The following is a 25,459-nucleotide window of genomic DNA, read 5'->3' as shown; positions in this document are numbered from 1 at the left end:
GACTCGTGAAGCATGCTCCAAGTGATAGCTGCACATAGGGTCTTTGGTCTGCCCTTAGTGCTCTCAAAACACCCAGCCCCATCTCCTCCCCCAGCACCAAACTTTGTGAGTACAAAGCCACTGAGGTTTGCCAGTGTCCCGCTAAACAGACTGGATTACAGGATAACCCATTAGTAAATGCTGAATGCCACTTAACCACCAGTTCCTATGTTAGAAGTTGATCTGGGAACCCAAGAAAATGATCACACAATCCAAAGTATTTTAACCAGGCGAAGTTTCACTTCTGCTGACAGGCACACACCATGGAGTCTTGTTGGGTTATTTCTAATACAGAAGTGCCCTATGCCTCGGTTGGAGTGGTCAGAGGTTGCCCTCCCATTCCTTTTCCCTTTTATTAATGTAAGGGTGTTTGTCTTTTTTTTTTTTTTTTTTTGGTTTGTTGAGACAGGGTTTTTCTGTAGCTTTGGAGCCTGTCCTGGGACTCCCTTTGTCGACCAGGCTGGCCTCGAACTCACAGAAATCCGCCTGCCTCTGCCTCCCCCGAGTGCTGGGATTACAGGCGTGCACCACTACCACCCGGCTTGTTTGTCTTCTTTTATGTCTGTGTACCACATTTGTGCCTGGTGCCCGTGGAGGCCAGAGGAGGGTGTCTGATATTCTAGAACTGAACAGTTGGTTGTGAGCTGCCGTGTGGGTGCTGGGAATTGAACCTCGGTCCTCTAAAAGAGTAGCTAGTGCTCTTAATACTTCACCATTTCTCCAGGCCCTAGCCTCACATTCTTACCCAGGTGGCTGATCAGAACAGGGCAGCTGATAAGCAAAGGGCAGCTTTCGAGCAGGGTGCGACCGTGAGCATCTTGTACTGTGATCTCGAGACATGCTGATGCTGGGGGGCGGATTTGAATGACTGCCAAGAAGCTTCTTCTATTATTTAAAATATTTTATTTTATTTAACCCTTTGATAGAGAATCCAGTCCTTTCCGCACAGCCACAGAACAGGCATGGCTGAGGTTGGAGCATGCACAAATTTTGTCTCTTGTAGTTTGTTCTCCCCTAACTGAGCAACGCTGCCCCTTGAGCTGTGTTAGGCAGAACTTGGATAGCATTGGGCGACTTGGGAAACACAGTTGGCAGGGCTTCTGACTCTACAGGTCTAGGATGAGACTTGACGCTTGGTGTTCTGACAGGTCCCCACAGGTTTCTGAGGTAGTGAGGTGGGGGTCTCCCTTTAAGAGCATCCTACTCTGCACATCTCTCAGCTCAATTACAAACACCAAGACGGAAAGAAGACTGAGCAACCCATGTTTTTAATTGATCTTTAATTAAGAAACTTGCAAACCTTTATGAACTTCCAGAGCTCTGATCCCATGTCACCTTCCCAGGGTTCCACCCAGGGCTCTCGGCCTGGGGCACCTTGTCCATCATCCTTGCAGGCCTCCTGTCCGATAAGTCCACAGCAACACTTCTTTGATCTTGATAGCAATTATGTATTTCACTTTGGAGGTGATGCTAATCTTTGTTGGATATTTTGATCCAGGAACATGGCACAGGCTTTGTGCGCTTAAGTCTTCTCAGACTTCCATCACATGTTGCTCATTTTCTGCAGTCTGCACCGATGGCTCTTATTATGTTTCTGTCTAGCATTTCTGCCGCTCTAGTGGGACTTTAAATAGTAACGCTTTCTTTGGAAATTTTTGACTTCTACATGTTTTGTTGTTAGAAACAGCAAAAAGTGTGTGTGTGTGTATGTGTGTGTAGTCTCTATTTTCAGATGTTATGATTATTTACATTAGAATCTAATATCTCTGCAATAGGTGAATTTATGGAAACCATACATATAATATTTATTGCATGCCTATATCCATTAATAACTGTGCTGTCTGAACACAGCAACCATTTTATCTGTTTCCAATCTGTACCTTTTTCCTGATTTACTGCAGCGCCTAATTTCTAGCAGGCTGTTGAATAATGTTGAAAGTAAACATTTTAGGAGGAAAGCGTTCAGCCTCTCACCACTAGAAGCATAAGAAGAACCAGCTGTTTTCTTTAGATGTAGTTATAGTATTGAAGACGTTCCCCTCCCTCCCTGCATAAACAAAGGAAGAAAAGAGGCAATTACACCTCAAACCAGAAAATGAGAAAAACACATGGAACACTTTCAAGAATAGAAATATTTGACCATAAAACAAAAAGTAATTTGAAATAATTAAATCATACAACAGTTACTCTCTAATGGCAAAGGCATAGGAAATATCCGAAATTAGCAATGTCGGTGAATATACTTCTCAGTAGTTAGAGGAGAAAGAAACAACAAAGCAAGTTAGGAAATGCTTCCATATCAAAGTTAGGACAGAAATTAATGAAGCAGAAAATGCATAATTAGTAAAGAAAATAAATAGAACTGATGGATTCCTAAAAAGATAAGCCAACAGCTAGAGACTGGGCAAGAAAGGAGCGAGCAACACACGAATTATCAAACCTGAAATGAGCCAAGAAGCATTGCTGCCAGAAATAACAGGACCACAAGAAAATGACTTGAACCATTTTATGCCCCCAAATTACAAAACTTACACAAATTAGGCAAACTGACAAAAATATATAAAACAATAAATATTGTACAAGAGGAACAAAAAATCAGAATAGGTTTCAGTCAGGGAAAATCTCATTCCTAACAAAATTGCAGCAATCCAAAAACAACCCTTCGGACAGCCAGATGGTTGAGCATTCACGGGTGCAGCTTCCCTGCCATATAGAGAAGGCGAACAGTACATTTTCCACTGGTGTTTACGTGGGGGATTCTGTTTACAACACTGGAGCAGAACACATTATTTTTAACAAGAAGATGTCAAGCAAGTCTCAAATTACATTCAAAATCAAACTAGTGATATGTCAGAACCAAGTGAAACCGTCAATTTGAAAAGTCATATTAAATGCATATTGCCAAGGGGGTTGTGGGTCTTAGAACGGATGGAAGGGCTGCCACGTGGCCACAAACCCAAAACATCGTCACCGCCAGTGTTTCATTCTGAGGGTGGAATGGTTCAAGCATCTTCTATTTAAAATGTAGCCCTCTGGCCTCTTGTGTTTACATTGCACCATTTTATTATATTTTGAGGTTATAATACTATATTTCACTTTAAAAACTTGAGGCATTTGGATTGATGAGAAATCGGCTGATTTTTTTTCCATTTAAAAATGATAAGAAATCTATTCTTGATTCTTTTATTTTCCAGTACTAGGACTTGAACCCTGGGCCTCACTCATGCTAGGTAAGCACTCTGCCACTGAGCTATGTCCCCAGCACCCCACTTTGTTACCTTTGAGACAGGGTCTCCCCAAGTCTGGCGTTGACTGACTCACTCTGGAACCCAAGCAGACCTTCAGTTTGCAATCCTCCTGCATCAGCCTCCTAGGTAGCTTGGATTCTAAGTCCGTGTCACTGAGTTCATCTTGGGATGGTGTTTTCATAGAGAATGAGTGGTTTTCAGAGCAGGTCTCCGTTGTTAAACAGAGGCGCTAATATCCCAGGTGAGCCAGGGGATGGGAAGCACAGGTCTAGACCAGAAAGGCATAGCTGTATAGTCGAAGCTGCAAAGAGCTTTGAAAACATTGCCAGTTGAAGAAGGATGCTTAAAAGAAACCCCACACTAGCTCAGAACTGAGTATAATAGAGGGTTATTTATTTAGGGGTAGACACATAGATCACAAGCCTCTGCTGGAACGGGGAACAACAACCGAATCCCGCAGCCAGAAAAGAGGCCCCGCTTTACATAGGCATAAATAGTATAAGAGGCCACGCCCAAGTGGGTGGGTAACTTAAAGGCTATTGGCAGTAGGAATTCCTACAGCAGCCAGTGAAAGGAGTCCACAGGAGAGAAGCCCTGAAGGATAGGTGAGAGAAATGGGGTGAGATTTTCAGCTGTCTTGCTGTTACGTGCAAATTAGGAGTAAGGACATTGACATGGAGGAGTGGCAACGCTAACCAGGGTCCACTATGCAAGGAACTCAAAGACCCCTGGCCTCCAGACAAGACCCTGGGAAGCATCAGAGCGGTCTGATATTCAGGAGACACTAGTGTGAGGGTCACCATCTCATCCCTTCCCACCTTTGGATTCAGGGAGCTCCCTCTCAGAAGAAAGCAAGGTACAGATTTCTTTTGGAATTCGGTCCAGAAGGAACACAGCTACCCCGACTCGCATGCCCACACGCTTTCTTATTTCATTGTTTTTACTTTAGAGACAGGGTTTCGCCATGTAACCCTGGCTACCTTGGAACTCACTGTGTAGACCAGCTTCCATCTCCTGAGTGGAATGCTGGGATTAAGATGTGCCCACCATGCCTAGCCTCACTTCCCTTTTAGCAACCTCCCTCTCCTTCTTACTTACTTATCCTATGTCAGCTGCAAAGAGCCTCTGGAAGCCCGGGGGCTCTAAGTTAAAACCCTAAGATCACTGCGGCACAGGAACATCTGCCAAAGGTCCCCAGTTAGCCGTGGACACCGTAGACAGTGGGGGCTGTGCACTTGTAGACACTTTAGCCTCTTTGCAAAGTTCCTTATGCTCTAGCTGCTTTGGTTTGGAGAGCTAGGTGGTGCGCATGCTCCCCCCCCCCCCCCCATGCAGAACGTGGCTGACCAGCTCCAGCTGACTTCCTGAGACAGGAGATAGGAACCAGCTTCCTGTAGAGATTAATGACAGCCATCATGTCTGAGTGACGACTTTGTGGTTCAAGTCAAATTCAAGCAAGCAAACCTGTTTGTTATTGTGAAGGTTATTAAAAATGTTATTAAAGATGTCTGTGTATCAAGCTCAATGCAGGCTTTATAAGCTTCCCGTACGTGTACAATGCGAGCTGACAGACAGCCTGACATCCCATTATTGGATTTCTGTCACAGACAAGACTATTTTTAGGTCCTTCCATGCAGGACTTTAGATAGCCAGGAATCACTGGGTCTGAGGGCAGTGGGTGAGGCCTCCCCTCCATCTGCACCCTAAGAGGAGATGTTGGATATGAGCTGACCCAAGACAGTGCCCAGGGCTTCACTCTTGCTGACGACGTGTAGTAATGATACGGGGCTGGGGGAGCCTTTGAGACCCGGGATTGCTCTGGCTGCTGCCGTTTCTTGGTGGCCATCCTCAGAGTCCCCTCCAGGCCTCAGGAAGAAAACTATGGAAAGATGTGTTGCAGGTGGCTCGGGGGTCTTCCCGTTGATGGACATCTGAATTCCTTGCAGTGGCCCCTGTCCCTCCCACACTCTGCCTGTTATTAAAAGCATTCTTTCTGTGGCACGATCACTGGATCTCAGCCCTGGACGAGGGAGAGGTAGGTTTGGTTGCTCACTGAGTAAGTGAGACTGCCGGACTTAGATTTTATCTTTGGCTTTTCCTCTGGAAGCCCTTCTCTGGTTTCCTCCTGGGCTTTTGCCATGCCTCTTAGCTGGCTGACTTTGGGTTCATAAGCAACGCCCGGGTTGGTGATGGGGAGCACGGCACGTGTGACCTAGTGACCTAGGATTTTCTGGCCTTTCTTGGCCTTAGGGTGTGTCCTCTGGAAATGTGTGGATACCAGTGGCTGTGTCCATGTCTAACGGCCGTGAGTGTGGAAGGATGATCTGTGTCTTTAAGAGCAGGTAAAATGCAGAGACGGGACAGGTCTGACAGATGCCGGAGAGTATCCATGTTCTGTCCCCATAGAGAGTCCAGCTCTAGAGACTCCATGGAGACCTGCCTCCGAGAGGGCTTACTCGGCTCTAACACGGACTGACCAGCAGCTCAGGAAATGGCAGTTGTACAAGAATCCACTCCACTCTAGGGGGCAGGTGCTGGCCTGAAAGATAGCAGGCAGGACATAGACAGGTGCAGATGGTCCCAGAAATGGTGACGGAGTGGAGGATGGTGCCAAGCAAGGCTTCTCCTTTTCCCAGTTGCGCTCACTGCCAGGTCACCCCTGCCTCCCGAGCTGAGCGGGAAAACTGTGAGGAGATGCTAGGGAAGTGGCTCACACTGGTGCAGGCGTGTGGCTTCTGTGTGAAGAAGAACGCATCAAGGGAGGCGGGTTCCTGTGGGCAGCGGCAGGGATAGCACGCTCTGCACCTGACACAGACCTTTTCCCCCACTCCTTCTCTCTGCGCCAGGCCAGCCTGAACTATTGTTATGGCAGAATGCAAAGCAGTCAGTCACACAACTCATCAGAGAAAGCTTCCTCCAGAGCACACGTGAGCCCCAGCCCGTGGTTCCCAGCCTCAGCACTATGGTCATGGTCAGAGACAGGCAGTTCTCTGTGATGGGAGCGGAACTCACAGATTGCATGACCCATGCCAGGCTACGGCTGTCAAATGGAACGGAATCATCTCAGTCAAACTCAGTAGGAGCCATTTCCATCTGGCTTCTGTACCAAGAAAAACACATGCCGTTCGTTGTCCATTTCAAGATAGTCAGAAGAGGCTATTTCTGCTTCTCACACAGAAACGCAGACGTTCACAGTGACAGACATGCAAATGCCCTGATTTGATCATTGTACATTGTCAAATGTCACACTGTAGCCTATGACTGAAGTTACAGTTTAGCAAAAAATATACGCTTGTCCTAAACAGTTCGTCTATTTCCCTGTCAACTGTGAGTTAAGACACGGTCCATGTTTCTCTGTGCTCTGGGTTCTGGGGAGGCTTCATGCATTTTACGTCCAAGCAGAAAAGACCTTTGGGCATGAATTAGGGGTGGTTTGTCTACCTCTTTTTCTTAAATTTCTTTTTAATTTTTAAAAATGATGTTATGAGTGTACTGCCTGCATGTATGGCTGTGTGCTGTGTGTGCAATACCCACAGAAGCCAGAAGAGGGCACCAGATTCCTGGAACCAGAATTACAGTTGTTAATGGTTACGTGGGTGCTGGGAATTGAGCGGAGGTTCTCCTAACTGCTGAGTCACCTCCCCAGCCCCCACTTTCTTAAGTTTCTCATTTGTTCTTTGGTTTTTTTAATTTTTAATTTTATGCTGTGAATTTTATAAGTCATTTGCTCTTTTTAGGAGCAAAGTGGGGAAAATTAATATATTTAAAAATAATAATCAACTAGTAACTATGACAATGGCTCAGCTGACAAGAACACTTGTTGTGGAAGCCTGAGCGCCTGAGCGCAATCCCCAGAAACAACGTAAAAACTCCAGATGTGGTGGTACACACTTGTAATCTCAGCACTGGGGAGTGGAGAGTGGGGATCCCTGGAACTTGCTGTCTAGCCTAACCAGCAAGCTTCAGAATAATGGAAGACCGAGATAGATAGCACCCGAGGAAGAACACCTAAGACTGATCTCTAGTTTTCATACATATGTGCACACATAGTGACAAACATTGCATTCTTCACACGGGCCAGCTCAGGAGTCAGGCCAGGATTAGCAATGTCCTGACACCTCCCGCTTCGCTCCCTGCTCGGAGGAGAACCTAATCATCCAGACTTCTGAGAAGGTCAGCGTCACTGTGTGAGAGCACACTCTCTCATCTGGTGCCCCCGTCATTGCCATGACAAGATGCAGCACTGGGATGAGGGCATAACTGCCATTCAAGCGCGAGGAGCAGCAAGAAGGACAGTGACACAGAGCCACAGGACAGCACAAAGCAGAGACTGATACAAGGTCCCTCTCTGTTCTCAGCAGAAACTTTGAGTCTCCTTGGGGGAAGCAGGGTCTGTGGCCCGGAGCAAAATACAGATCTGTAGCCAGAAACGACCCGAGCTTGAATTATTGCTTAAGTGATGCTCTCTTTGTATTTCAGCTGTCTCCTTCAGAATTTGTCCCCATCTGCATGTTTCCCACAGAAAACTAACATCACTTCTCCTGAGGATTCTGATAGAATGTTTAATGAGATCCCTTTGATGGCCAGCAGTGAGTGGACAGCGCAAGGTCTGGGGCGGAATGGCCACTAATGTGATGCTCCACGGTCCATCATCTCCTAAAATACAAACTGAATTTACATGGAAAACATGCTTTCCTCTTTAGGTTTCTAAGGTCTTCCACACAGTAGCAGATACACACACACACACACAGAGTCAGATGGCTCTTCCAGTTCTGCTTGGTGTGAACATGTTCCTGAAACTCTCGTGTTAAAAGTTTAATTCTCAAAGTCATATGTGGATGGTATTCACAAGCCGGGCCTCAAAGGTTAAATGAGTTTGTGGAAACAGTCACTATGATGGTATTAGTGGCTTTACAAGAAGAGGGGACATGATAGTTGTTAACCATCCCTAAACCTATTGGCTAGGGGACATGATAGCTGTTAACCAAGCTCTAAACCTATTGGCTTAGGGTAGTCTATCACGCCTCATACCCTGAGGCCATCTCTGAACTTAAGCATTTCCACATTGTATGTTCTGGCTGCTCTATCCTTGTGTTTAAAAATGAGTTCAATAAGTTTTCTTTAGGTCCAAAGATAAAATTAAATACCATGCCAAGACCGAAAGTCTTTAGAAAAACCAAGATACTTCCTGCTCACATTCTGTGGGCAACTGGGCCTCACTGAGTTCTTCTACTCTCTGTGGGGTTGGCGGGAGCTTCCTCACACCCAGGCAGGCTCATACATGGCTGGTCTTGGTGCTAGCTGTCAGTGGGAGCCTGGCTGTAATCACTGGCTAGTGAATATTAGGTTAGGGTCTGGCCAGATTCCAAGCGCCAGGAGCCAAAGCTGCCAGTTACCTTAAATGCCTGGACTTGAGTCGTAGAGTATCACTGTGCTCAGGGGGTCTGGGAATGATCTCCCTCTGGGGAGCAGCAGTATGTGCAGAGGATGTGGGGATTTCTGGGGAGGAGGACTCCTCTTTGGAGCTGGGGACCACCAATCCCGACAGAGTGTGTTAATCAGTTTCCCACTGCTGTGACAATATGCCTGCACAGATCAGCTTTAAAGAAGAAAGGCTCGTTATTAGTCCAGTGTTTCAGAGACCAGACTGTGGTTTCAACGCTGTTTTAGTAACATAACATTCCTTCCATTAGGCTACACCTCCTAAAGTTCCACCACCTTCCAGTCATGCCTCAGGCTGGCCACCAAGCCTCCAATACATGGGCCTTTGGGGAACCTCCCAGATACATGCTATACCAGTGTGGGGTTAAAGCCTAGCTAAAGCCAGCTGTGTTTGCATAGGAGAGTCCAGCCAGTTAAGAGGCTGTCTGTCTGCCAGACAGGGATTAATGTTGGGTCTCAAACTTGCCTCGGTGAAGAAATGAAGTGACCCCACAGTGCAGAGGCAGTGTGGGATTGGAAAACCTTCTGTCTGCTGAGTTCCCATAGCAATATGCCTTAGACAGTATCTGCATCCTTCTGGGCCCCAGCCTGCTTAACTATAAAATGGAGTCGGACCTAAGGCCATTAGAGATGCCTCCAGCCCTAACCTGCATCCCTCTGTGTCCCTAGGTACTCCTTCCAGGATGAAGAAGACATGTTCATGGTGGTGGACCTGCTGCTGGGCGGGGACCTGCGCTACCACCTGCAGCAGAATGTGCACTTCACAGAGAGCGCTGTGAAGCTGTACATCTGTGAGCTGGCCCTGGCTCTGGAGTACCTGCAGAGGTACCACATCATCCACAGGTAATACTGCGGGTAGGAGGAAGGGATGCTGACGGGAAGCAATGGTAGAAAAAACTTGTCCTGGTGTTGCTTAGAAGCTGCAGTGCATTGGGGACAGCAAAAGGCTGAATAGCTTTGCTACTGCCTTTACATTCCCAGCAGACAGCAGACCACCATGTTGCCCGAGTGGAGATGGACCATGGCGCTGCCCGTCCACCATTCTGTAGCTGTCTTGGTTTCTCTATCCCAAGGTGTTTGGGGGTGATTTCAGAATAATGTGACTGAACTTAAAGGAGAGATTGTGACATCAGTGGTTACCTGGGACACCTCAGAATCTAGCTCTGAGTCCTTAGTCCCCTCTCACTCCATATCAGTTCCCAACTGGGATGTGTCACAGAAGGGACTGTCAGACACTCAGGAAGACCACTCCAAACAATCAGATGGAAAAAAGGACGAATAAATGGGCTCTAGGGGCATCGGATCAGCAGAGACGTGGCATTGCCCTCGTTGGGAGTCAGAGCGATGAGTCCACTCTTTCTGTCCTTTGACATCAGTGCTGCGTGTTGTAGAGACTTTCTCCCTCTCGGGCAGTCAGTGCTGGTCTTGGACTTCAGGTAAAAGCTTGGCATTTCTGCCTCAGTGGGGAACCTTAGTCTTCCTGCCTGTCCCCAGTCCCCCTCAGTGAGGTGTGAGTTTCTCTGCAGCAGCGGCAGTTCCAGGAGGGGCTCAGGAAAGCAGTGGCTGGATTCGTGATATCTTCTTAGGACCACAGGGAGGAACTGGAGGGAGGGCTTTAAATGTGGTCACCTGTGGTCACACTGTGCCCCTGTGATCCTTTTCTTATCTAGGAAGTCTTAGTTAAAAACCTGGCAAAGGCAAAGACTTGGACTTCTTGGTCATGAAGGCAGATTACACACATACCCCACCGCCCAAGGACCCACCCTAACTCATTCATTCACACACCTCTCTACCCTTTACATTCGATTTTAAAATCCCAATTAAATGACAGGAAGGAAGGGTTTTTTGTTGTTTTTTTTTAAAGTGATAAATTCATAAGGATGGAGAAAACTGAATGAGGCCATCACAAGACACGAGGGAACCCGGAATATGTGGATGGGTAAATGACACAGGACAGCAGACTTTAAAAAAAATAGCTGTAATTCTCAGGGAGTCAAAACTACTAGACACTACAGAATCCCCACAATGCTCAGCAATACACAGCAGTTTCTGTGGAAGGAGGAAAGGGGGTAAAGGCTAAAACAAAAGGCAGTGGCTGGTGACCTCCAGGAATTACTGAGGATCAGGCGGCCTTGGTGTTGCCCAGTTGCCCCCACTCCGGGCAGGCCGCAAACTGAAGGAGAGTCTCAAGAAGAGAGTAGCAGGGAGGGGCTGGGTTGATGCACAGGGCCCTAGCTAGGTGCAGTCCTGTCGTTATAGGGCAGCAGGCTCACCTTGATGTACACCAAATGCTGAAGGAGAATTCTGCCTGTCCAGTGGCGACAGCCAGGTGCTGCTCTTCATTTCCCAAGCAGGAAACACCAGGGACTTTCGGTGGGAATGGATTGAGCCAGGAGAGATAGTGAGCTCAGAGGTTGCCTGGGACACCTTAGACTCTATTTTAGAGTCCATAAGCCCCACCCAATGCTTATCAGCACCCAACTGGCTCTTGACAAGGAAGGGCTATCAGGTGACTGGGAAAATCTTCCAGCATTACAGTCTGAATGTCAAATGGAAGTCCCCTGAGATGGCTGACTAGATAAAGACACTTTCTGCTAACAGGACAATTTGAGTTCAATTTCAGGGACCTACAGGGTATAAGGAGAGAGAGAGAGCGCGCGCTCGCGCGCGCACACACACACACACACACACACACCTAAATACAATTTAAAAGAAAAATAACCAAATAGGGAGAAGTTAGGGATAAACAGGGTGGGCGGTCTAAAAACATCAAAATAACTATAACCAGTATTCCAGATAATAGAATTTTTTTCCATGTGCTTTTTATTTTAATTCAGAGGCATTTAGTAAAGTCTCTGGAATTGAGTTGGTAAGAAAATAAGAAAGTTCTCTGACCAGCCCCCCCCCCCACACAATGCATGCCTATGTATGTATATATACACATGGCACATGTAAGTAAAAAAAACATTGCCAGGTTCTGTGGCATATAACTTTGATCCCACTCAGGAGGCAGAAACAAGCAAATCTCTGAGTTCAAGGCCAACCTGGTTAACACAGCTAGCAAGGGCTTAGCCAGCTAGGGCTACAGAGTGAGACCCAGACCCAAATATTACTAATACTAATTAAAACTAATACTAATGCTACTTCATCAAGGAAACAGGAAAGATGAGTGAAATAAGAATTCCAATTGTACTTTTTAATAAAAACCCGGAGTCAGATATTAGGGGGTGAAAGCTGAGAGATCCAGAGAAGCAGTGCAGCCACTAGAGAGACCTTTTACCTCTACCGAATCCTCGGGCTGAAGGGGCAATCCTGTCTCTACAAGTCCTCAGACTGCATCCTCAGACTGCATCTGAACTCCTGTCTCCTCCCCCCTTATATTCCTCTCTCCACCCAGCCTTATTACTCCTGTCTCTACTTCCCTAGTGCTGGGATTAAAGATGTGAACCACCACCACCTGGCTCTGTTTCTATTTGAGACTGGATCAATCTAGTGTAGGACAAGAGTGGCCTTGAACTCAAAGAGATCCCTCTGTCTGTATCTCCAGAGTGCTGGGATTGAAGGTGTGTGCCACCACTTCCTGGCCTCTGTGGCTAACAAGTGGCTTAGCTCTATACTCTGATCTTCAGACAAGCTTTATTTGTTAGATTACAAACAAAATATCACTACAGTTCCCCTTTTTGTCTAAAACAAAACTATTATAAGAAAAACTAAATACAATAAGTACAATAACTATAAACAATATATACAGGCAATACATATGTCAACAGTGTCTAGTCCATTTGCATTTGACAAATTGAGAGAAAATATTCCATTACCTATCCTACCTTGGTGAGTCCAGAGTCTTGTATTGTACTAATTTTCTTTCTATTATAACTTGCATTAGCATCCAAATTGTCTTTTGATGTCTGTCAACCTTACACACTTTATATCTCTTTAGTGGGTTTCTTTTCTGAATCTGGTAAACAAGGGAAATTATAACTATCTAGTCTTAAACTCCCTCAGATACCCAAGAAGGAAATAATATTAACTGAGTAAGCAGGATGTGCAAGCAAGTCACTTCCAAAATTATGAGAAATGACATAAACAGCTGACTGCCTGGACAGTCACCCAAGGTTCCTCTGCAATGTCGGGGCTTCCATCTTTGGCCTACAGGTCTAGAATATTCAACAGACTTTTCAATGAAGCAGGATTTTTGAAGGATTGTCCTACCTTGTCTTGGCAAGGTTGTGCAGTCTCTTTCTTTTCTGTCCTGCTTGTTTGATTTGGACAGTATACTGTCAGCAGTCAAAGTAAGGGCACTCTCTTGACCAGTGGCTAACTTCTGCCACAAAGAACATAAAGTCCATATGGAGTTTCTTCAATGCCCATTTTCTTTTTTGAAATAAATTAGTGCTGCCAGGAGTAGACATGTCTTGTCATAAATAAAAGAACTTATGCTATTAAAACATCTTAAATTATTATGTATATCTCAGAAGTGTTTGAAGACGACCTGTCTATTTAAAATATATGCTTGACCTTGAAAGCATACCTAATATGACTACAAGTTTGATTGTAATAGGTGAGTAATTACTGACTTGCATTTCATTAGTATCTTAAGTAGTTGTTAAAAAATAACTTGCAAGGCAGTGGTGGTGCATGCCTTTAATCCCAGTACTCAGGAGGCAGAGATAGACAGATCTCCTCTGTGAGTTTGAGGCCAGCATGGTCTACATGAGCTAGTTCTAGGACAGGCACCAAAGCTACACAGAGAAACCCTTTTCCAAAAAGCCATAAATAAATAAATAAATAACTTTCAAGGACTAGAAAATTGCATTACATTTTAAAATGAGCTGAATAGATGCAATACCTTAAACAAGAATAGAAATGTATGTACAGTGTGTTCTAATAAAATTAACCTCAAATTTGTATCAATATACAAAATTTGTATACAATATACAAAAGTCCAATCCAGTGTAAAATATTTAAAACTAGCAGTTACTTTTTAAAAGTAGATTGAATAATCTACCTTTTAATCTTATCTATATTCTTTTTTTATTCTTTTCATAGTAAGTTCAAAAATCTACCCACTTATCCTATCGTATCTATATCTTCTTTTTTCTTTTCAAGACAAGAACCCCGAATCTAATATCCTTTGTTTAGCTTTTTTCTTGACCGTTACCAATAACAACTTGTAACCAAACCCCCTAAGCAATGATGAATATCCAAAACCCTCCTACCGCACCTCTTGGGAATGTGGGCATTGTATTCCTTTTTTTTTTGATTTATTAGATTTTTTCAAAAAAATACCAATCCAAATTTCCACTCCTTCCCCACCTCCCATTCCCTTCACACACCCTCCCACCCCACCCCCATCTAATCCTAAGAGAGGGTAAGGCACATGGCTTTGTGGAAGGTACAAGATCCTCCCTACTATATCTAGGCTGAGCAAGGAATGCAGTGAAAGAGAATAGGATCTCAAAAAGCCAGTATATGCAGTAGAGATAAATCCCAATGCCACTGCCAGTGGCCCCTCAGTCTGCCCCAGCCATGCAACTGTCAACCACATTCAGAGGGACTAGTTTGGTCCTATGCTTGTTCCTTCTTAGTCCAGCTAGAGTTGGTGAGCTCCCATTAGCTCAGGTAAACTGTATCAGTGGATGAACTCTTCATGGTCTTGACCTCTTTGCTCACATTCTCATTTCTTCCGCTCTTCAACTGGACCTTGGGAACTCAGTACAGTGGTCCAATATGGGTCTCTGCCTCTATTTTCATGTGTTGTTCGACAAAGGTTCTATGGTAATATTTAAGATAATCATCAGTCTGACTACAGGGCAAGTCAAGATTGGGCCCCCTCTCCTCTATTGCTTAGGATCTTAGGTGGGGTCATCCTTGTGGATTCCTGGGAATTTCTCTAGAGCCAGGTTTCTGCTAACCCTATAATGGCTCCCTCAACCAAGATATCTCTTTCCTTGCTCTCATCTCTGTCCTTCCTCCATTGATGGAGGAAGGTCATTGGCTAATAAAGGAACTGCCTTGGCCCATTTTATTGGTTAGAAGATAGGTGGGAGGTGTAAACAGAACAGAACGCTGGGAGGAAGAGGAAGTGAGGTCAGACGCCACAGCTCTCCTCTCGGGAGCAGACGCCTGAGAGAGACGCCATGCCCCGCTCCCTGGATGAAGCTCCGACCCAAGATGGACATAGGCTAGAATCTTCCTGGTAAGCGCACCTTGGGGTGCCATACACAGATGATTAGAAATGGGCTAAATTAATATGTGAGAATTAGCCTAGAAGAGAATGGGCCAAGCAGTGATTAAATGAATACAGTTTGTGTGTTGTTATTTCGGGGCATAAGCTAGCCGAGCAGGCGGCTGGGGTGCTGGGAACGCAGCCCCGCCGCCCTAATTACTACACTCCATCTCAACTATCCCATTCCCTCAAGTTCTCCTCAATCATCCCCTTCTCTCCTTCTCTTCCCCTTCTACCCTACCTTCTCCCCTTGCCCGCATGCTCCCAATTTTGTTAGGTGATCTTATCTGTTTGCAATTTCCAGGTGGATCTATATATTTTTTTCTTTGGGTTCACCTTATTACTTAGCTTCTCTAGGATCATAATCTATAGGCTCAATGTCCTTTGTTTATAGCTAGTATCCACTTATGAGTGAGTATATACCATATTCATCTTTTTGGGTCTGTGTTACCTCACTCAGGATAGTGTTTTCTAATTCCATCCATTTGCATACAAAATTCATGATGCCATTTTTTTTTTTACCTCTGAGTAGTACCCTAATGTGTAAATTGCCACATTTTTTTTATCCATTCTTCAGTTGAGGGGAATCTAGGTTGTTTCCAGGTTCTGGCTATTAAAAATAATGCTGCTATGAACATAGTTGAACAAATGATTTTGTAGTATAACTGAGCATCTTTTGGGTATATGTCCAAGAGTGGTATTGCTGGATCCTGAGGTAGGTTGATTCCTAATTTTCTGAGAAACCACCATACTGATCTCCAAAGCAGTTGTACAAGTTTTCATTTCCACCATCAATGGATGAGTGTTCCCTTTCTCCAGCATAAGCTATCATTTGTGGTTTTGATCTTAGCTATTCTGACAGGTCTAAGATGGTATCTTAGAGTATTCTTAAATTTACTTCCTGCTATCTGGGGCTAATGGCATCTTTAGGGGATCCTGAAAAGAAAAATGTGGATTAATTGACAAATCATGGGAGAGGTAATTGTATCATTTGTTGTCCAGTCTCTGCATAATGGGAAAGTGCAGGGCTTTCCTCAAGTCCCAGATAGAGTTGTCTGTGAGGCTGAACCATTTCAGCTAGTACCTTGAAGTTGTTCTGAGGAGTTTGTAGTCCAAAGCTCTCTTTAGGTAGTGTTTTTCAACTTACTGGTGTTATCATAGTCCTGGAGGAATCCTTGTTGTGTGTTACCATCTCCTTTTGGAGACTTCAAAGGTCTCTGTTAGGTGTGGTCCTGGTTCAGTGCAGAAAACTGATAGAGACTCAAACCCAAAATCATATACAGGAAGGTAGATGATGCCTTATTCTAGAATTAGTTAGTACCCTATATGACCATCAATATCAAGACAAAAGTTTAAAATATATGTATATTAATCTTATACATTTTGAGATAATATTTAAACCTTAAGAAATGCTGTTAAAGAGTCTAAGTAAGACCAAAGGATTATGAGATTAGTGGCAATAAAATAGTCCCTTAATTTTGGGTTTTCTTCTGTCCAATATCAGGTGGCTCCTCTGACATGAGACAGAGAGTTTGGATTTTACTTTAACAAAGATGCTTGAGTCTAGAGAAAGAGAGACCACACTCAAACTCCAAAGCCAGCTTTAATCTTTAAAGGGACTGGGACTACAAAAGGGCCAGTTTCATTTTACATCTGTAGAGAACAGCAGAGACAAACATTTGGGAAGATTTATAAAATTTTATCCTGTTGAAAATGTGATATACCAATAAGCTAATTTATTCTTTTTCTTGGGACATTTTTTTCTGAATGATTTGTCCTTTTTCTTTCTCATTAGTTCAGTGGTCTTCAGATGCATTAGCTGAATGCTTTTATTCTCCTGACAAAACAGAAACAAAACCCTGCCCCAATCCTAACTTTGGGGAGGTTCCAAATTTAATTTTTATAAATTTTTATTTATGATTTCTCCGAAAATTTTTTTTCTCTAAAGCTCTTCTATCATCCAGAGCAGTAGGGTTTTTATTTGTTTATTTTTTTAACAATTGGAATTAAGTTCTTTAATTGCTCTGGGAAGGAGTTTCCTCCAAGATGACAGAAAATGACTGAACCAATCCTGAACTGCAAGAGGCCCTTCAAAGCATATCTCAATGGCAAAGGGTTACCATGAATGTACCTTGTTGATCTACATTCATTAGTCCAATGCCTACCTTTGCTATACCATCTGCATAATCCAGAAGGGAGAGGTATTCTGTTTGGATTATGCTTAGAAAAAACATTGTTTCTAGGAACACCCTGTTTATAATCCCTTTTAAGGTGACCCTGTTTGCCACAGGTAAAATACTTGCCATTTAGATTTTTCTTCAAACCTCTAAAAAATCACCTCTCTTATCCAAACATCATTATGATCATGAGATTCAATATTCATTGTATCTCGGATCCATTCCTTCATGGGTGCTAATTTTGCCTTTAAAGGCCTAATTATCCTTTGGCATTGAGAATTAGCTTTTCCCAAAGCCAGAGATTCAATTATTATTTGTCTAGCTTCTAAATTTGGTGTCATTCTATTTACTGCTGTTGTCAGTTTTTGTAAGAAATCCATGAAGGTTTATTTTTGGCTCTGCATGACTTTAGTAAATGACTCAATCTTCTTTCCTACTTCTCCAATTCTATCTGAAGCATTCAAAGCTACTGCACAGCCCAAAGCCAGGATGTAGCCATAATATAGGGATTGCCACTTTATATTAGCATAACCTTCTTCTCCAAGAAGTTGATCTTGGGAGATTTCCATATCTGTATCTCTACTCCATTGTTCAATGGTCTTACCCTCCTCTTTCTACCAAATCCTCCATTTTGATTGTGAACCAGGCTCCAAAACTTCTGCAACCAAATCTCTCCAATATTTAGGTGTAATTTTATTACAAGTTGACCATGAGTTTAACATCCTCTTCACAAATGATGAGTGCATACCATATGAGTCCATCATTTCCTTGAATCTCCTTAAATCTAACATTGCCATAGGAATCCAATTAGCTCTTACAGAGTCTTGGGGATATCTATCATTTGGCAATTCCTATATGTTAACTATATCTATTAAGATTGGTTGTTTGAAAACCTTATATTGCATTGTTGAAATTGACTTTCCATTGATGTCCTCTGCCTGGAATTGAATATCTCTATGATCTGTTATTATTAAGTTTTTCTAAGGTCTGTATCTTGGCACTCATATCAAACAACTTTTTTAGAGATAAACCGAGAATTATCAAGATTAACAACATTACATCAATCCCAGTTAAGTTGTTTAGCCCTTCTTCTACTTGTTCCATTCTAAAATCATGCATTGCCTGATCACACAGAGACCTTACTCTCTCTATCATAATTGGATTTCCCATTTTTCAATGTGGGGGAAAAGCTCTCTCTTAACTAATTCCTCACTTTAAGAATTCCCAATTTTCTCAACAAACTTTGACGATGAAGATGTGGGACTGACTGCTGATGCGTAGAACAGTAGCAGCCAGACGGATTGCCATCCTTACTAGGATTTCACACCTAGATTGACAGCAGCCCAAGAAGGTGGTCCAGGGAGAGCCCACCAGGAAAGAAGAAAGGAAAACCTAGCCAGCAGGGAGGTGACTCTGGCCGTGTAATAGCTCCAGCCAGCCTATGCCAGTGCCTGTAAAGCCACAGGTAAGTGGCTTTTTCATGAATTTGTATCATGAAAAAGTTGGGCATCAAATGTAATACAAATTCTAATTGTTATTTTTAATAAAAAACCCAGAGTCAGATATTAGAGGGTGAAAGTTGAGAGATCAGAGAAGCATTGTATCCACTAGAGAGACCTTTTACCTCTATTGAATCCTCAGACTGAAGGGGCGGTCCTGTCTCTACATATCCTCAGACTGCATCTCAGCCTGCATCCTCAGACTGCATCTCAGACTGAATCCTCAGAGTGCATCTCAGCCTGCATCCTCAGACTGCATCTCAGACTGAATCCTCAGACTGCATCTGAGCTCCTGTCTCTCCTCCCACCTTATATTTCTCCCTCCCTCCATCCAAATCATTCCTATCTCCACCTCCTTAGTGCTGAGATTAAAGGAATGTGACTTCCCAAGTACTGAGCTTAAAGGTGTGAGCCACCACCGACCTGTTTCTGTTTCTCTTTGAGACTGGATCTATCTAGTGTAGGACAGGGTGACCTTGAACTCACAGAGATCCCTCTGTCTCTATCTCCAGAGAGCTGGGATTGAAGGTGTGTGCTACCACTGCCTGGCCTCTGTAACTAACGAGTGGCTGAGCTCTGTACTCTCATCTCTAGACAAGCTTTATTTGTCAGCTTATAAAGTATCCCTACAGATGAGTGTGTCTGAAGGGCTGAGAAGAGAGCCCTTCAAAAGTGCATCCTTGGTCATAGAAGGCGGCAGCCTGAAGTGAAAACGTTGACGGCAAAGAGCTTATCTGCAGCACGGAGTTCAGTGCTGCAGTTACTATCTCAGATAAAGGATGGAGCGGGAGGCAGCGGACGGGACAGTTGCTGTGTTGTAATAAAGTCTGAGAACAATTTGTCTTTTTAAAATTTTTCATGTACACCTTGAGACAATAGCAAAAGAAGAGGTGAGGGAGAAGGAAGGAGTTGGACAAGGGAGGGGAAGTTAGAAGAGAAGATGGAACAGAAGATGGAGGGCTAGCAGAGTACTAGAGATTGGTCACCCAGGGCTGTGGTGCAAGAATTTCACCATGTTAGCTTCTGTTGTAGATCCTCTGGGTCTGGGGTCTGTGTCTGAGTACACTACTATTGATAAAAAGATGCTTGGGTGAGCATACCTCTGGTGACAGGTCAGGCATCTTTGATGATAGCAAGAGGAATTCTGTTTGTGTTTTAGAGACAGAAGCTCACCGTGTGGTCCAGTCTAGCCTTGAACGTGTGATCCTCTGCCTCTGACTTGCACTGCCACTCCTTGCTCAAGGAAAGAGCTCGGGTCTTCTTAAAACTGTTCCTTGTGTTCATTGTAGGAAGTAAATGATCTCTTCCCAAAATCGATGCAGAGTCTCAGGGCCATTGAGGACTTAGATCCTGAAGTTCCAGTGTAGGCCAGGATAGGCCAGGAGCAGGTAAGAGGGAGACAGAATGTCACATCACAGCCCTATTGAGCATCACGAAGACCCCAGCTGCTCCCAAGAGAGCAAAGAAGCAGCCACGCCTCTGAGCGCCCACAGTGGCTCTGCTTGCACCTTAAGGATGACTCCCCCCTGGGGACAGAAGATGAACAGAACTTTAAGATTCCAGGAGGATATATTCAGTATTATTCTAGCATAGGTCCTGGATACACTTTGAGTGAATGACCTAAGGAGACCCAAGGAATTGACATTGTTTGCTCAGGCAGAGGATTTTCTCCCCCGGCAGACTCCTCAGTAAACTAAATACTAGGGTCACATCCAATCAGTCAGTCAGCATTTAACAGCACTTTCTGTGTGCCTGATAGTGAATTGGAAATGCACGCACTCATAAACGCGTGGCCTCCTTCTGTACCGAGACATCCCTGAGTGTTTCACTGAGCACAACTAGGCTCAGAGTCCTCTCGGGTGGCTCAGAAGTGTTCTGTTGAAGCCAGATCATGGTCCTAAAGAACACCAGTAGCAACGGTAGGATTTGGCCCTGGGGATCAAGCGCACTTCAGAGAAGGGAGGACGCCTTCAGTGTGCTTTACCTACTTGGGAAAGAGGGCATTTGCTGGTGCAAAGAATTCCAGGGAAATGTTCTCTGAGCAGCCTGAATGTGCTTGCTGATGGTGGCAGAAGTCATTGCAAGCTAGCTCTGAAAAGACTTTAGGCCCTGTTAAGAATCAAGCATCTTTTTGCATATTCATTAGCTTTAACCTGAAAATTCCACATACCAGGATGGAGTCTTAAGGTTCCTGCCCTGCTTGCTTCAAACCTATGGCTGTCGTCACAACACCTCTTAAGATAGCCAAGAAGTAAAGCCAGCCTAGATGTCCATCACCAGGGGAGTAAGTAGAGAAAATGTGGGGTAGCTACACAGTGGAATTGATTCAACTGTAAAACTGTTGTTCACAGGAGAGTGATACAATAGAAAATTACCATGCAGAATTGGGAAGACAAGTGATTCAGGGTCCTCTCAGGTTTTGTATAGATACGAAACAGCATCCATGTGTATATGCTGTGGAAGTAGAAGCAAAAGTGTCTAGAAGAACAAAGGAGACCAGGGAGGGAGAGAAGAGAAAAAGGAGGAGGAGTGGGGAATGCGAAGATTATATAAGGTTCAAAAATATTCTTATGAAACCCACCCGTACATGCTATGAATACATCCTGTAAGAAACAACAATGATACAATAATTCATCAACACTAAACAAAGCTGGCATGACCTGTTTTTATAGCCTTAGTAGCTCATCTCTCCCAAAATTGTACTGAAACCAAGTGTCCAATCATGACAATGAAGACCTCCCCCTAGGTATTCCTGATTATCTGTGGTTTGGGGTCATACCAATTTTAAATATATACATATATAAAATTATATATATGTATATATATATATTTTTTTATGGAGGTCGTGTGGACTGTCATTTAGGATGAGATTCCAGTTGTCTCTGGGGGGTAACTTATTTCAAAGAGCAGGTGTGGTGCCTTTGTTCCAGGCCAGCACGCTGAAGATTTATGGCTTTGTGAAGACTGAGAAGTGAGATACACGAGAATCCAATTTATTCTTAGAAGGGTTGTACTGTCCCCTGGGTACAAATTGCATCTGCAATTGGGTAGGGAGTGTTTATGTTAGATAATAAATTTTCTAAATAGGGCAGGTCTCAACTTCACGACAAAGGATGTGGGTAAAATCAGGGAGCAGAATGTGGGAGCAGAGAACAGATCTCTGCAAAAGCCCAATGAATTAGAGGCTAATTCACAGAAGATGTTCTGAAGGAAGACAAAGGACGAGGTGGCCGGAAAGCAGGTCAGCGTTTTCTGAAATGTCACCATGCTGCGGGAACACAATTTCTAAGGCTTTATTGCTGCGATCACCCCACAGACCAGTCCTTCCCTGAGTGGCCTCTTCTGCATCTTCACCCTTGCCATCCAGCTCACCATGATGGGGAAATCTCAAAACTTCAAACTTCAGACAGAGACAACTAGACTCCTCCCCCCAGAAAATGTGCTTTTCAGGAATAATTTCAGAGGTTATCAAAATAATTGCCATATTGAAGCTCTTACCACCACGTGCCAGAACACACGTCTGTGTGTATACAAGTGTGTATACACTTGTGGCAGCATAGATGCAAGCTGATGCAGCATCTCACACCTCCACGTTAAAAGTGAGATGAGTGCAAAGATGAGATGATGTGGGTCGTAAGAGATGAGGGGGTCAATGTGCTCTCAACAGTTTAGGATGTGGGGTGTTGTTTATGCAAACCACTCACCTAGGCTGATGGAAAAGCCAGTCTTGGAACTATGGGGAACATTTTGACATATAGCAGATGCTTCCCAAAGGGAAGAAGTGGTCCAACAAGAGTGTTGGCAGGTCCTTGGACCAGGATTTATCAAGCCACCTTATGCAGAACCTTGGCTTCAGGGTGATCAAGTGTGGACCTCAGCTTGTAACAATTGTCAGAAGGGTTGTTGAAGTCATTTTCCAAATCAGAAGGAGACTGAGATGAGGGAAGTGGAATCTGGTAAATATTTTTATTTTTAAGGCTTGGCAACTCCTAAGATGGAGCCTGACATTAATTCCATTATGCTGGACCTGGCATCCTGACCAATGCCAGAAAGGCTGAAGAGTTCATCCACATATGCCTTTCTTTGTCCAGCCATACATTCATTCATCTACCCACCCCTCTATTCATCTATTCATTTTATTTATGCACCTGTCCATCCATGTATCCATCTATGCATCCATCCATCTATCCATCTACCATCCATCTACTAATCTACCTATCCACATATCTATCTATCTATCTATCTATCTATCTATCTATCTATCTACTAGTCTATTCATCCATCTATAGGCAGAGGCCACCTGTTCATTTCCCGGCCACCCAGACTCGCAAAATAATCACACAGAAACTATAGTATCTAAATTACTGCTTGGACATTCACTTAAGCATATTGCTAGCTAGCTTTATATCTTTGATTAACCAATTTCTATTAATTTATATTTTACCTTGAGGCTTGTGGCCTACCATGAGTAAGCTAGCAGCTTGAGTCTTTCTCCTCTGGCTGCTCCATGGTGCCTCCTTGACTCCACCTACTCTCTCCCAGCATTCAGTTTAGTTTCCCTGCCTAGCTCTATTTTCCTAAGCCACTGGCCAAAACAATTTATTAACCAATAAAAGCAACACATAGACAAAAGGACTTCCTGCACCAACCATCCATTCATCTCTCTTTATCCATTTATCTATCCATTTATCTACCTACCCACATATCCATCCATACACCTATACATCGATCCATCCATTTATCCATCTATTTATCTACTCATACAAGCATCCCTCTATCTACTCATTTATTCATCCATCTATCCATCTACCCATCTATCCACTCATGAATCTATTTGTCTATTACTAGTGGCTTACCAGAACCCTATCCCATGCCAGGCTAAGAATATAGAAGTGAAAAATTATTATATTCCTGCCTCCTTGGTAAATATACTCTTGTAGAAGGGAAGAGAGATAATGTATGTTTATATTATCTCAAATGGCAATACTTGCTAAGAAAATCATAGTGATGAAAGACTCATAGATGGAGGTCTGATTTGTTTATAGAAAGCTTTCAGAACATTGAGATGGGGACACATGGCTGAGAGCTGGAGGAGTGAGAGATGAGGTACATCACGCTGGGAACAATGTTTCTGGACAACATTGTGTGGGTTCCATGATGGAAATTTGCCTAGTATGCCTCAGTAACAACAAAGACACCAGAATGACTGGAACAGTGGGTGCAAACAGAGAGTAGAACGGGCCAGGCGGCATGGGGGAGGTGGGCGAGATAGTACCAGGATTTATCACCTCAGCTTCTAGCCTGAAAGCAGAAAGCTGTTGCTAGGTTTCCACAGAGGAGTGGTGTGATTAGATCTATGCTTGCAATATGGTCTCATGCTGGCTGCCTCTCACAGGCTTATTCCAAGTACTGTGTGAAAGATGGCAGAAGGAGAGGGACATCCCTTCTACCTTGGAGAAGAGAAGGCAAAGGGTCCTGCTGGAGATCAGAAGAACCTTCCTGGAGAACCACAGATAGCCTATTCCCAATACTTCTTGGCCAAATATGCCACAGTTCAGTTATCTGGAAAGAAAGACTTGAAGGAGGCACCGAGAGGTGCTTAACCTAAGGCCACATTGCTTGGTGACAGAAGTGGAGAAGCCATACCAGTCTTTAGATCAGCCATGTCCAGTGTACGAATATTGAATAGGACGGCAATGAAAGCATGGTGATTCTCTAATAATAGGAAATGGTGTGGGGTGGGGACCTCACTGATGCAGGAAGCCCAGGGGTTTGGAGAAGTTCATTTGGTGTTTCCATAACTGGTTAGAGAGTGGAGATGCATAGGACTTCAGTTAGATCTCCAGAGCCCACATATGAAAGTTCACACTTGCAATTCCTGTCCTGGGGAGATTGAACTGAACCTTACTTGCCAGCCAGCCTAGCCAAATCAGAGTCCCAGCTCCCAGTGAGAGACCCAGTCTTAAAACTCAAGGTTAGAGGTCAGGGAGATAAGTCAGTGGGTAAAACACTTGTGCACAAATCATGACCAATACCCATGTAAAAAGTCATGTAAGTGTGGTAGCCTGCCTGTAGTTCTAGGGACCAGGAGGCAAAGACAGGATCACCAGAAGAAGTTGGCTTGCTAGATCAACCAATACCTTGATTAGAGAAAGAAAGAGAGGAGAGAGAGAGAGAGCAAGAAAGACATGCAATGTCAATCTTGTCATCCACATGCATGAACATACATGTGCACCCACATACATGAGAATACATATGCCCAAAGAATATGGGTTTGCCCTGCTTGGTTCTGTGATTGTCTCTGGTAAGGGACTAAGAATCCCTGCCCTTGGTGGTGTGTCTCTTCGGAGATTCAAGGCAGATTGTGGTAGTTTAAATGTAATTGTCACGTAAGCTCACAGGGAATGGCACTATTAGGAGGTGTGGCTCTGTTGGAGTAGGTACTGCCTTGTTGGAGGAAGTGTGTCACTGGGGGGGAGGGGCACTTTGAGGATTTCTATGCTCAAGATACCTCAGTGTCATAGTCCACTTCCTGTTGCCTTCTGATCAAGCTGTAGCCAGCACCATGACTGCCTTAAACCCGCCAGGCTTCCCACCAGGATGATAAGGAACTGAACCTCTGAAACTGTCAGCCAGACACCCCCAATTAAATGTTTTCCTTCATAGGTCACGGTGTCTCTTCATAGCAAAAGAAACCCTAGCTAAGATAGGGACTGTGCTTTAGTGGAACACAAAGCCTTAGCGCTAGAATCATGACCGTAGCCAGCCGCAAAGCCTACCCTGAGATTTTTGAGGCCAAGAGAAAATGATGCGCTTTTCAGGATT

At 44.1% G+C, this 25,459-nt stretch overlaps 1 protein-coding gene across 1 annotated transcript in view; it reads left to right on the top strand.

Annotated features, from left to right (window-relative positions):
- Window positions 1-25,459, top strand: part of Stk32b (serine/threonine kinase 32B) — a 239,953-nt gene that overhangs the window by 137,437 nt on the left and 77,057 nt on the right. The window contains exon 4 of the mRNA XM_041636396.1: window positions 9,399-9,572. Coding sequence (XP_041492330.1) covers window positions 9,399-9,572 — 174 coding nt within the window. The remainder of the gene's footprint in view (window positions 1-9,398; window positions 9,573-25,459) is intronic.

This window comes from Microtus oregoni, unplaced genomic scaffold (assembly GCF_018167655.1).
Source record: "Microtus oregoni isolate MIOR12 unplaced genomic scaffold, Mior012 000049F_ref0000343, whole genome shotgun sequence".
Classification (NCBI taxonomy): Eukaryota; Metazoa; Chordata; class Mammalia; order Rodentia; family Cricetidae; genus Microtus; species Microtus oregoni.
Note: the sequence above shows the minus strand (reverse complement) of the source record. Positions and strands in the feature narration are given on the sequence as shown.